This window comes from Poromitra crassiceps (assembly GCF_964638095.1).
Source record: "Poromitra crassiceps genome assembly, chromosome: 11".
Taxonomy (NCBI): domain Eukaryota; kingdom Metazoa; phylum Chordata; class Actinopteri; order Beryciformes; family Melamphaidae; genus Poromitra; species Poromitra crassiceps.
Genome location: NC_139643.1, coordinates 33,734,690 through 33,748,103, shown reverse-complemented (window position 1 = coordinate 33,748,103; position 13,414 = coordinate 33,734,690). Strand labels below are relative to the sequence as shown.

The following is a 13,414-nucleotide window of genomic DNA, read 5'->3' as shown; positions in this document are numbered from 1 at the left end:
GTCTGAAACCAAATCAGAAGCCATGAGGGCGTATCTGGCCATGACACTCCCGAACAGTTGACATTTTGGAGATGCAAGGTTTTCACTGGACAGTGATGCAGATACATACTGTACATAGATAGATAGGTACATACTGTACAGTATATTTTCATTATACATCAGCATGCCACTTGGAATTTTACCAGAATCTTTCAAGTTATTCTGGCAAGAAACATTTGTTTGCCAGCAGTGACAGTCAGAAGTTGACCAGTAAGCATCAGGGTGAGCAGGTACATTGTTGGCTGTATAACAAATACCCTGCACTGCAGTGAGCAAAAGCTATGTTTTGATCTATTTCAGACTGCAGAGGAACCACTCACATTCAAATCCCTCCAAATTTCGACGTAAATAAGTTAAATGAAGGGACCTCGTAAATAATGCTGTGTAGAAAGGTCTGTTTTTCCCCTGCAGCAAAAGAAAAACTAATGCACAGACACTAATGGAATAAAAAGTATTGATCAAATATATCTCATGTCTGCGTTGAAAAGTTGCTGCATAAAAAGTGCTTAGACCCTCATTTTGGCCCTTGTGTGACTTTGAAAAAAAGGCATCAGGGAGGTTTAATTTGTCCAATATGGCATTCTTCTTCTTCTGCATGAGCTTTGCAATGCAGCGGTCACATGGAATAGGTTTGCTTTGATCCCGGTGAAGTCATCTGTCATTTTGAATGACTCTGATCTCTGGATTAATGATATCCAGAGTCCTCCCCGTGTTAGCTGTTGCTACATTCCAGAACTGGTCGCTAGTATAGAACTATTTGTTTTTAGCCCTTGTACTGGCCTCCTTTTTGTCTCTGTTCCCCAGCCATCTCATCCACACACATGACTCCACTCACCCTTCCTCCCGGCTGTGTTGGCTGCACCCGTCTTGCCGCAAGGGTCGCAGAACTGGAAAAAAGAATATCCACCCTGTACCAGATCCAGGAAGCCAAGAATCACATAAACACCATCACCTTCGGCCCAGCACAAAGAAACAACACCTGTGGCACAACGCTGTCACAGCTGGATGTCACTACTTCTCATGTCGCTGCTGCCACCTCATCTCCGGTCAATGTTCCCGATACCGCTGCTGGTGTCCACTCTGCTCCGGTCATCGCCCCCGATCCTCCGGTCAACGCCCCTGATGATTCCTGGGTCCGGCTCGGGGCTAAACCTAAAGGCATGATCAACTCTACACCGATCCACGACCCCTGGATCCTGGTCGGAGGGCAAAATAGGAGGGGGAGACGCTCCTCCCGTGTGCTCCCAAACTCCGACATCCAGCTGGGAAATAAGTTTAGCATCCTCGCTGACCCTCTCCCTCGAGAGGAGGAATCATGGCCTCCTCTCCCATCTTATGGGAGCCACAACACTGCGTCAGCCAGACCTCAACGTCGCCGCTCCATAGTCCACTTCACACCCGCACCCCGGGGTACCTCTGCCCCCTGCCCCTCTCCGTCCACCTCTTCTCCACGAGTGCAGTCTTCACCTCCGACTGCTTCCCCACATTCCACTGTCATTATTGGAGACTCAATTATTAGGAACGCCAGGATTAAATCAGCGGTGACTTTCTGCTCCCCTGGCGCTAAAGTGTCTGAGATTACGGACAAAATTCCAAGTATCCTGGCCGATCAACCGCTCGCACAGAATGTTGTTGTGCATGTCGGTTGTAATGATATTCCCATGCAGTCCTCCGAAAAATTAATCAAGGATTTTAATAATCTTCTCGATTCCCTTGCAACTCAGGGAAAACGCACTTTCATCTCTGGTCCGCTCCCCCCATTCAACCGCGGCATAAACCGTTTTAGCCGCACACTCAGCTTTCACTCCTGGCTCCAGATGACCTGTGCTGACCGCAAAGTAGTGTTTATTGATAACTTCAACCTCTTTTGGAATCGTCCAGCTTTCTTCCGTCACGATGGCATTCACCCAAATGGCCTAGGTTCACGCAACCTGACGGATAATGTACTTTACACAATCAGAACATCTCCCGCAGCTTGACTGTCCGCCATCATCACATGTCCGTCAATGGTCACTTCCGGTCGCCACCAGCAAACCTCTCCCTCAGACCACGCTGACTCCCCCTTGTGGTCAGGAGTACCTACCACCACCCCTCTAGATGAGATTTGCTATCATTCTGTCTCCCAAATTCCTGTAATTATAAGCCATAGGCTCAATTACCGTGATCTCTCTGCAGCATGCAGGAATCCACACAATTTATTACCAGTCCAGGCTCAAATCATCAATACCTCACAAAGTCATGCACCTCGAGAAATGCCATTGTCTGCTAATGTGGATGAACCCCAGGATATTGATTTGACCATGCAAGGCTTCTTGCATCGAAAGGGCATGGGATTTATTCACATGAATGTGCGTAGTATTGTCCCCAAAATGGACTATATTAGAGTCTGGGCGCAACAAACTGTCCCTGATATATTTGTGTTTTCTGAAACATGGTTGTCAAAAAAGGTAAACAATGCTGACATTTGTCTTGATAACTACAAAGTTTTTCGATGTGATCGGCCTACTAAGGGGGGAGGCGTTGCTATATATGTGAAAAATAATTTATCTGTCTCTATTGTTACCTCTATGGCCGAGCCCAAAAAGTTCGAACTTTTGGCTATAAGCGTCGGTCTGGGAAAGAATAATACTAGTAAGGTAATAGTTATTGGATTCTATCGATCACCCTCTGCACCAGCGAGTGCGATAGATGTTTTATTTGATTTGATTTCCAGCTATGAAAAGACAGAGCTTCTTGTTATGAGTGATATGAACCTTAATTGGCTAACAAATGTGTCTGATCACCTAAAAAATCTCTGCGCTGAACTAAATCTCACACAGCTTATCTCTTCCCCCACTCGGCCAGATCCGAAAAACACTGAAAAGGCCACACTCCTAGACATTATTCTAACCAATAGACCACATCACTATACATCTAGTGGTGTTTTTCCTCTTGATTTCAGTGATCACTGCCCAATAGCATGTATCCGTGACACTAAAATTAAAGGTTCTAAACCACGTTTTATTGTTAAAAGAAATTTTAAACATTTTTCTGAACAAGCATTTCTGTTGGATCTGTATTACAGCGACATTAAATTTACCACGGCAATTCCTGATCCAAACTTGGCTTTAGACTATTTTGCAAAAACATTCAACTCTATTGTAGATAAGTTGGCGCCTTTTAAGAAATTTAGAGTAAAAAACAGGAATAATCCTTGGTTTTGTTCTGAATTAGCTGAGATGTTACAGAACAGAGATGTCGCCTGGCGTAAAGCGCGAACAACTAAATCTTCTTCTGACTGGCAGTATTTTCGTCAACTTCGTAATAAGTGTCTCTTTGCCATTCGAAATGCCAAATCATCATTTTATATTACTGCATTATCTGAAAGTGAAGGAAACCCAGCAAAATTTTGGAAAACGGTCAAATCTTTATCTCACAATCCTACCTCATCCTTTCCCAATGAAATAATTCAAGGTGATACTACTATTTCAGATGGCAAGAGAATATGTGATGCATTCAATAAACACTTTATCTCATCAGGTTATATATTTGAAAATGCTGGATATTCCCTGAAAGCATCTGACCCTAGTACACAAAGGGGAAACGAATTAGCAATAGGTTATCAGATCTTTTCGTTAGAACCTTTTTCAAATACTGAGGTATCTAGCGCACTTCACTCCATCGATCCGAAAAAGTCCACCGGGGCTGATCAGTTAGAGCCAAGACTTTTATTATTAGCAGCTCCACTGTTATCTGATTGTTTAACTCATGTTTTTAATCTGACTGTGGCAGCAGAAAACATTCCTGTCCTCTGGAAGACAACCTTCGTTCTTCCCCTGCATAAAGGAGGTCAGTCAAATTAACTAAATAATTATAGACCAATCTCAAAACTTTCATGCCTAGCCAAAGTGCTAGAGAAACTAGTAAATGATCAGGTAAGACATTTTTTAGATCAATTCTCCATTTTAAAATCATATCAATCAGGTTTTAGATCTGGGCACAGTACTGTGACAGCAACTTCAAAGGTCTTAAATGACATTGCTAGTGCTCAAGATTCAAGATTCAAGATTTTTATTGTCACTCCATGGTACAAGTATCACGTGTGAAATTCTTGTGCTGTGGACTCCGTTTACAACATAGTGCAAATAGTACAAATATAACAAATATAACAGGGCATATGGGTGCAAAAACAACAAGAGACACAACAAGCATAAGGCAGTATAGTGATAAGACAAGTCAGAGACAGTGGCATATTCACTGCACATAGGTGCACGTGTCGGGTGCATACTTTAGACGTGCTTAAACATTTTAAATTCTGCATATTTGACATACAGGTGCAAATAACATATTCCTTATTAAACATACAATTAAACTCAGCATTTTAAATTCGCCGTATTTGACATACAGGTGCAAATAGCATATTCCTTGTTAAACATACAATTAAACGTTAGACATACGTAATGGTAGCAGCTACAGTACGGTATCAGTGCGGCTACTACACTATTTGTGTATGTTAAGGAGTCTCGTGGCCTGCGGGAAGAAACTGTTCCTCAAGCGATTTGTGCGTGCTTTCGGAACCCTGTATCTTCTCCCTGAGGGTAGCAGGGAGAACAGGCTGTTGTGGGGATGGTTTGTGTCTTTGATGATCTTCAGGGACCTCCTGAGGCACCGCTGTTTATACAGTTCATGCAGATCTGGCAACTCACATTCTGTTACGTGCTGTGCCGCGCGTCTCACTCTCCGTAGCGCCCTGCGGTCCATGGTGGTACAGTTCCCGTACCAGGTGGTGAAGCCGCCAGTCAGCAGGCTTTCAATGGTGCCTCTGTAGAAGTCCCTGAGGATTTCTTTCCTTAGCCCAAATTTCTTCAGGCGCTTGAGTCCGTGTATTCGCTGTTGGGCCTTTTTGACAACAGTGGCGGTGTGGTTGGCCCATGTCAGGTCCTGGTGGATATTGACTCCCAGGTACTTGAAGCTGTCCACCCTTTCCACCACTGTGCCGTTGATGGTGATTGGGGGGTGTGCGCCCCCCCCCCCTCCTGTAGTCTACAATGATCTCCTTGGTCTTGGAGACGTTCAGAGAGAGGTGGTTGTCCTGGCACCATTGTTCCAGGGCCCCCACCTCCTCTCTGTAGGCCGTCTCGTCGCTCCCCGAGATCAGCCCCACGACTGCTGTGTCGTCTGCAAACTTCACGATGGTGTTAGAGGTTTGAGTCGCCACGCAGTCGTGGGTGTAGAGGTCATACCAGAAGGGGCTGGAGACGCACCCCTGGGGCGCTCCTATGCTGATGGTCAGATGGCTCTAGATGAAAAACAGGAATGTCTCGCTCTTTTTATTGATTTATCTAAGGCTTTCGATACTGTTGATCATCAGATTATTTTGAAACGCCTGGAATCCGTCGGGTTCGATAAAAAAACGTATAACTGGTTCGCTAATTACCTTAGTGACAGATCGCAAGCTGTGATGGCTGACGGCTATCAATCCAGTTTTAAGAAAGTGAGTAAAGGTGTCCCACAGGGCTCTATTTTGGGGCCAATCCTATTCGAAATTTATTTAAATGAACTAGGAAAGTACCTCAAACACAGTTCCATTCACTTATACGCCCAGGCGGTTAAAAACCTGCAGTCTGATTTCTGTGCTGTACAGCAAATCCTAGTTGATCTTAAATTAGTCTTAAATTCGGATAAAACAAAGTGCATGTTGTTCTCTAAAAAAATGAATACCGGTTCCACAGAAGTGAAATTGTCCACCCTTAGCGGGATACCGATTGAAAGAGTATCCTGCTATAAATACCTTGGTTTCTGGTTGGACGATAAGCTAAGCTTCAAAAAACACATCAGTGAATTGACTAGATCATTGAAAGTAAAACTAGCGTTCTTTTATAGAAATAAGGCTTGTTTTACTCAATACTGCAGGAAACAAATTGTACAGTCAACATTTTTATCCGTGCTTGACTATGGTGACGTGATATACATGAATGCTACTGCCTCTACCCTTAAACCTCTCGATGCAGTTTATCATTCAGCTATTAGATTTATAACTGGGGATGCCTTTAGAACACATCACTGTATATTGTATGAGAAAGTTGGGTGGCAGTCCTTGGCAGTAAGGAGGGAACGGCACTGTATTTTATTTATTTACAAAGCACTTCTAGATGAACTGCCTGGTTATCTCTCATGTCTTGTTAACCACAAACCACCAGCACACTGCACTAGATCCCAAGACTATCTGGTTCTTGAAAATCATCGTGTCCGCACTGAGATTGGGAAATTGGCGTTCTCTTACTATGCTCCACACAAGTGGAACGAGATACAAAAACTCGTAAAATTGGTTAGGCTAATCCCTTTTAACCAATTTAAATGCCTGTTAAATGACATAGAGCAGTGTGAATGTACGTGTTTTCTTTAAATTATTTATTTTATCTGTAATACTGCAATACTGTCTGTGTCTATGTTATTCTTTTGTATGTACGCAGGGCGTCCTTGTAAAAGAGAGCTTGCTCTCAATGGTCTTTCCCTGTTTAACTCATTGAGTGCCAAGGACGTCGATCGACGTCAAAGTAAATAGTGACGTAGAGTGCCAAGGACGTCGATCGACGTCAAATGCGTCTTTTGACGGTGGGACGTGGATCAAAGCCTCCTGCATCTCCTGTACAAATATTGTAGCTATTGAAGGTGTATAACCTATTTTACGGACTCATTAGGTGGCGACAGTGCTCTCCAGATTAGAGAAAGGTCAGGAAAACAACAGGAAAAATCCCCGTGATGAAAGAGAAACCGCTCATGCTGCAGCCAGAGCCATATAGATGGCTCTGACTGGAGCTGACGTTGGCTGCGAACAGCAGTCAATCCGCGCCCACAACTGAGCCCCTCTGCCTCTGTCTGTCTGTCTGCATAGTTTCTCCACACGATTAGCCGCCAGAAAAGCAGCACCCAACGCCGAAGGGCTAAACCATTCTCAGCAGTCCGGTGTGGCTTTTCCGTGTCGCGCTGGGAGCCGGCGCACAAAAACGGAGCACTCCGAAAATAGACTGGGTGCGTGTTAGGCTGTGTGTTAGTGTGGGGAGGAGTTTGCAGCTGAGGGGGGGGAGGGGGGTGGGGCACGCAGGGCACCACACAACTACACCACGTCACTACATCAGAAAATATTAGCTTCAGACTCAGTGAATGTGCTTGAAATGCTTCATTTCACAAAAGGCGGAATAACTCAGCTTCTAATTTGAAACGCATGTTTTTGCTCAAAACAACCTATCTTCTCCGGCTCATAACTAAAGAACGGAAAATGGTATCAATAAACTTTTTTTTGCTGATGATACAATAGAGTCTCCTTGTTCTTTGTGCGTGTTCGGTGTTTACATAGTAATATCACACAATATTCTGTGGGCCTTGAGAAATCACTGAAAACGCTCTGAAACTCTGGCACTGGGATTGTCCGTTCTCCAAAAGTGGCTGGCACTCAATGAGTTAAATAAAGGTATGATGATGATACGATATGAATCTTTCTGAATACAATATATGATTAAAGTTACATAAAGGGAAATCATAGTTTGTGCAGTCCTTAGAAAATGACTCGGTTCAGTCTATCTAACAGCAAATGGGGTGAAGTAGCAAAGTAGTCACCATTGTGATGACTTAATTAAGATTTGATATAGATAGAGTTCAAGACATTTTCAGACGTTTGAATCATGAAGTCATTCTACTTGTCTGATAAAGGGAAGGATTTCTGCAGCTGCATTGCAGTGTGTGTCTGCCAAGAGGCACAAGTCCCAATGATTACAGTGTTTGAGCCACAGGCTTAGGAATACAATTGAGCAAGGAAGTTTAATCTCTCATTTGTGAGAATTAATTTATGGAAAGCAATAAGCTTCCTAATCACCTCTTATACATTTATTTGCAAATTAAAAACAGAAGCATTTGAACTGTACTGTATCTAAGTGTCTGCATCCATGACATTAACATGCAAGATTCGATACCATGTTTGTCCGCAGAATTCATGTAAATGTACAGGGACTGTTTCACAATTTCAAATAGTCTCTTTTTCAGATGCATTAAAGGTAGTTTATCCATTTACTGTATTAGTGCTTTTTTTTCATTCACATTTATTCTCAAATGGCTCCAGTGTATCACTGACCAGTTCTTTGCCATTATGTGTGGCTATTTGGTGCTATATAGTATCTGTATAATAAATGCCCGCTAGTTGCCTGGAATTATGGTGCCCTTACTCAAGATTAGACCCAGAATGCACAGCAGAGCGGTAGGCTATGTACAGTTGTAAGTGGATGATATGCTACAGCATTAAAAGCCCCCTATTTGTTCATTACCCGTGTGATTGTTATTGATCGGTCGTGTTCAGAGGGCTTTGCAGATGCAGCCTAACATGATACATCAAACCACCCAGATATGCTCTTATAGAAAATATATTATGATCTGCCTTTCTGTATGGAAATTCAATGGCTTTGTGTGTGGATGTGCATTATTGTGATTGATGGGAAGGGATTCAGGGTGAAATCTTTTTTCTTTTCTTTTTTTGTATTTCAAATGTTTTTCAAATTAACGGCTAAAAGGGGCAGAGCGTGGAGGGAGATAAGTATACTGCAGCATATAAAAAATGAACAAGATAAATCCTGGCCGTTGGGGAGTGTTTGGTCAGCAGAATTTTACAGTATGTGTGCTTTGGATGTGATTGAGTTGCATGCGGCTGCATGAATTTATATTTGGCTATTGGCGTACATCTATATTGTTTTGCAAGTGAAAAGTTACATTATGTCAGATTAACTGTGAACACTGCTTTTGCATAGTAACAGTCTCTAAAGCAACCATAAAAGAATCTGACAATTAACACTCACAATTACAGTTTCCTTAATGCTACTTCTGTTACCCGGTCATTGTGGATTTCTGAATTTCAAATAAAAAATCTTGGCCAAAGGTTCCTCAGTCAGTTGTCTGCATGCTGACTGGTCCATCCCTCTGTGTGTCCTCCAGGAGGCAGCAGGGGAGAATGCAGGAGTCCACGGCCCAGCAGAGGACAGGAAGGAGAAGGTGCCCAGCCCCCACCTCAGCCAGCTGGTGGTCCTCACAAACAGCGGGACCCTCTACGGTCTGGCACAGAGGGTGGTGGCCACCGAGTCTCTGTAAGAAATTTTTTGGAGAAAAGAAATTAACTTTCAATTAGTACAAAAGAATACAAAGGTACAATATACAAATAGATCTCTATAAGGCACACATAATATACCACAATCTACTCTGGTCTGCATAATACTATAACTTCAAGGGTTCTTCTTCCTTCTGCACCCAAATGCAATTTAACAGTTGATTTGTACGAAAACACAAAGCTGTTTTAGAAAATAAGAAATCACAGCTTGTTAACTTGGTCAATGGCTGCCCCACAGCATCACTCGTGTCCTGGCCTTGTGATGTAACTAGACAGTTCTGTCCACTTAGAGAGGTCGTTTCACAGTTCACGGCTGTGCTGCAAGGAGCCCTTCAATTGGTTAGGTGGTGTTAGGCCAAACAATTCTTGACGTTGGCACCTCTTGCCGAGTTGCCTCGGAGAAGTCTGCAGTCAACATCGACTTTATGAACCTGCTTATGGGTGTCTGTAAACCAAGAGCCCAGATGACTCCAGTGCAAAACCTGCTGAACTGTCTCAGATAAAGTTTTGTGGTAGGCGGGCAACAAGCTGCAAAGAAAGAATAATCACAGTAAAGAGCAGAGGAAGTGCAGAGGTGGAGAACATATTGTACTGTATAACCTTGGTAAAGTTCAAAAGGACAAGATCCTCTGGGGAGCAAAGAGCATAACTGCATTGAAAGCTTTATGCTCTGAAAGGGTGCTGTTAGCAAAGCCATTACTGTAGCTGTGTAGCACCTCCATCTTCCCAATATACTTTTTTTTTTTTTTTTTTTTACAATTTTCAGAAAAAAGACAGGCTCAGACAAAACAAAACAAAATATATATCAACATTCCAATGTTACAGCGTTGTGCTATCAGCCACATCAAGTGCTTATTGTGCTTGTAAGAGATGTGCGTGGGATCCCATGCAAGGGGTCCATGAAAAGTCAGCTGGGCAAGTTACTTGTCGCTTTCAACCTCGTCTAAGAAATGGGTCCCAGATAGCTGAGAATTTCACAAGAGAATTGGTCCTCAGGAACCGGAGTCTCTCCAAACGTATAACCGAAACCATGTCCGTCAGCCACAGCTTAAAAGAAGGTGGAGAGGACCAATATACCATTTTTAAATTGGCTATTACTTCTCTGAGGATCTTGAAATAGCAGATGATCACGGTTTCACACCTCACTTACACCAGGCTCAAACTACACAAACTCAGTTCGATAACACGATTTGGTCGTGGCCGACACATTTCCAGTGTTGGGCCTGAATATGAACGTCTGGGACACCCCGATGAAAAGTCTAGCATGCCAGACTTTTTGGTATTTTCTCGCCTAGTTTGACATCTATTACGACGCGTTCCAGGGCTGCCTTCCAGGGCTGCCTTGATTTCAGCTTGGACTGCGGCTTGTTTTCGGGAGCAGACACAGAGCGTCGCCCGTAACCATAGCAACTCACTCCTGGTTCCTCATGTGAGGAGAGGAGAGGCAGAGACGCTGTAGGATGCTGGAAAGTGAGGAATGTAGGCTTTTTAGGCTACAAAATATATTATATTGTAGGCTACAATATATTGGGTATCAATAGATTCTGTAGCCTATATTTCTGGCTTTCTGCTGCTACACGATGATGCTGTGCTGTCTGTCTTGCCTGCCTGTGCGGCGCTGTCAGTCCTGTTTTCACTCTGTGAGCTTATCAGTTATGATTCTGTTTTTAACTGGGTGAGAAAATCGACTTGTGGTGTTCCCGATGTTTTGCGTGAGAGTTGGCAGTCCTGGTCAGGAGGATCTGACTTGTATTGTTGCCAGTCTCTCTGCCAAGACACGTCACGAATTTATGGCAGTATGATTGCCTAGTCTGACATGGTGACATCGTTAAAGACAAAAGAAATATCGTGTAGTCTGACTCTGATCCCGGCATTACACCCACTAAAATGGATCTTTAGGGGGCCTCTGAGCACAGATCAAAGATGATAAGGAGATCGGTGAAGTTCCGATGTCGCTGTTGGCCAAGTGTTGTATTTATACAAGCGTGAGCAGATAAGTGTGTACACGGTGCGTTTGTTTCACGCCACACCATGTCTCCGAGGTAAACACAAGCTGTTCCAGTGACTTAATGTGATTTTCTCAGCTCCATAAATAGAACAAATGTACTAGGCTCATTTAGAGTGTATGGCTGTGCCGAATGTCGGGTTCACAGGTTTAGTGTTGCTCTTATTACCGGTAATTCTTGGTGTTTTTAATCTAAGGATGTCTGGCTGGTCCCCAAATATACTTACAGATGGTCTATTTATGGAGCCATTAATTTGGCCAGTACTTGAACTGAACTCCCCCCAACACATTTGTCTTTGGTGTCTGTTTTCAGTTACTCGCTTGGAAGCAGCCATGCTGTGGAAAAAGCAAATATTGACATCACTTGTCTTGATGAGTTGTTGCTGTAATACTGTCGAATCTGAACTGGGGAGTGCTTTCACCAAAATCTAAAACAGCATTTCATTCCCTGGTCTGATGTTTTTAATATCCATTCATCATATAATCCTCAGACCTCTTGCAAAAGTCTGTAGCTAAACGTCCTGCCAACTTCTATTCTGCTCCAACTCCGTTACATTTTCATTCATCCAGATTGTTTAGCAGCTGATTATAGGGCAGTAAGAGCTGTTATGGGACAGTAAGAGCTGTTATGGGACAGTAAGAGCTGTTATGGGACAGTAGGAGCTGTATTGGGATGTTCAGAGGGACTTTATCACTCCAAAGGTCTGCATTTAGTTGGAGCTGGACTCATAGTGCAATGGGGTTTTACTTCTGTCAACGTTGATATACACATATATATATATATATATATATCCCATATTTCTTCCTCTGTTACATGCGTTGCCCTCAGTATTTCTCAAGCATAATTGAAATCCATTCAGTATAAAATGTGCTGCCTGGTTTGTTGGTCTTAATACCATGCCTTGTTAGCTGAGATTTAAAGATCTGGCAACCAGAAGGGCTTTTCAGAATGTGCATAATGCGAACAGATTGGAGGCAAAGGGTCATTTATGTTGTGGTCACACTTGGGTCACTTCAACTAGATGACATTAGATTTACACTGTGTGTCCTTCACTCTTCCTTACCCGGCCTGTCGTTGTGGGACAACGGCTGAGCTAGAAGGTCACAAACGTGTTTTGGTTCGAGCGTTCAATCTGCACTTAGCACCACTGCTAATGCAGATTTTCGGTACACAGACCTTCATCAGATAATTTTTGTAGGAGGAAAAAAATCTGATGGTGGTCTGTGTACCAAAACGTTTTTCTTTTGTTGATTAAACTTTTAATTGCAAGTGAAGAAAGTGTGCGGGAGTCCTTTATTTCAACTCATCATAAAAAATTAAAATCTTTTGTATGTGCCACATGAAACATTTTGCAGACTACTGTAAATTGACCAGCTGTCTGTGTGTGTGTGTTCCCAGTGTGTTTTTAGCCGAACAGTTTGAGTCCTTGCAGTCCCACCTGGACACCATGATGCCTGCCGCCAAGAAGCCCTTCCTGCAGCAGTTTTATTCCCAGGTACGCTTCAAATAATGTCTTCTCAGAGCACTTTTTATTTTCCACAGTCCCCTGGATGATGTTTTGGATTTGATATGCGACCTACAGTTCAGATGTACATCTGCCCATTCACCCATTCATTTCTAACCATCAGTGTCTCTTCTACTTGTCTTAAAATGACCTATTTCTCCTGAGGGACAATTGACTATATACTGTAACTGAAACCCAGCAGTCAGTCCCATTTTCAAACAGACAACATTGTATTCCACTCATAACACAGCTGCTTCTCCTACAGTAGTCTGTCTCGTCTGTCCACTCTTCATTTGACATATTCCGCTACGGAGACATTTCTTTTTTCACAAGGCATCAACTGTCCAACATGTCCTCCCTATGATTCCACTCTTTGAAATGTCATCGCCATTATATTGTGTAATCTTTACATTACGTTACTCACTCAACCGAGCCAAACCTTGACTGAATAACCCTTTCTGCCTCCTCCTCGCTAACGTGTCGAATAAAATATACGTACATATTTTTACACATGTTCTCCCTGTCTACTCTCTCAGACGGTGTCTACAGCCAGCGAGCTGCGGAAACCAATATACTGGATTGTGGCAGCCAAAGCTATCGACTACGAACAGATGTTGCTGATGATGGCCGGAGTGAAGTGGGACATCAGGGAGATCATGTCCCAGCACAATGTGTACGTGGACGACTTATTAAAGGTAACGATGCGCAAGAAATGCATAGGTGACTGTTGGTGTGTTG

General features: G+C 43.2%; 1 protein-coding gene across 2 annotated transcripts in view; it reads left to right on the top strand.

Annotated features, from left to right (window-relative positions):
• Window positions 1-13,414, top strand: part of vps50 (VPS50 subunit of EARP/GARPII complex) — a 174,763-nt gene that overhangs the window by 140,579 nt on the left and 20,770 nt on the right. For both annotated transcript variants that reach the window (XM_083645564.1, XM_083645563.1), the window contains 3 exons: window positions 8,998-9,146; window positions 12,571-12,667; window positions 13,213-13,371. In XM_083645564.1, coding sequence (XP_083501690.1) covers window positions 8,998-9,146; window positions 12,571-12,667; window positions 13,213-13,371 — 405 coding nt within the window. The remainder of the gene's footprint in view (window positions 1-8,997; window positions 9,147-12,570; window positions 12,668-13,212; window positions 13,372-13,414) is intronic.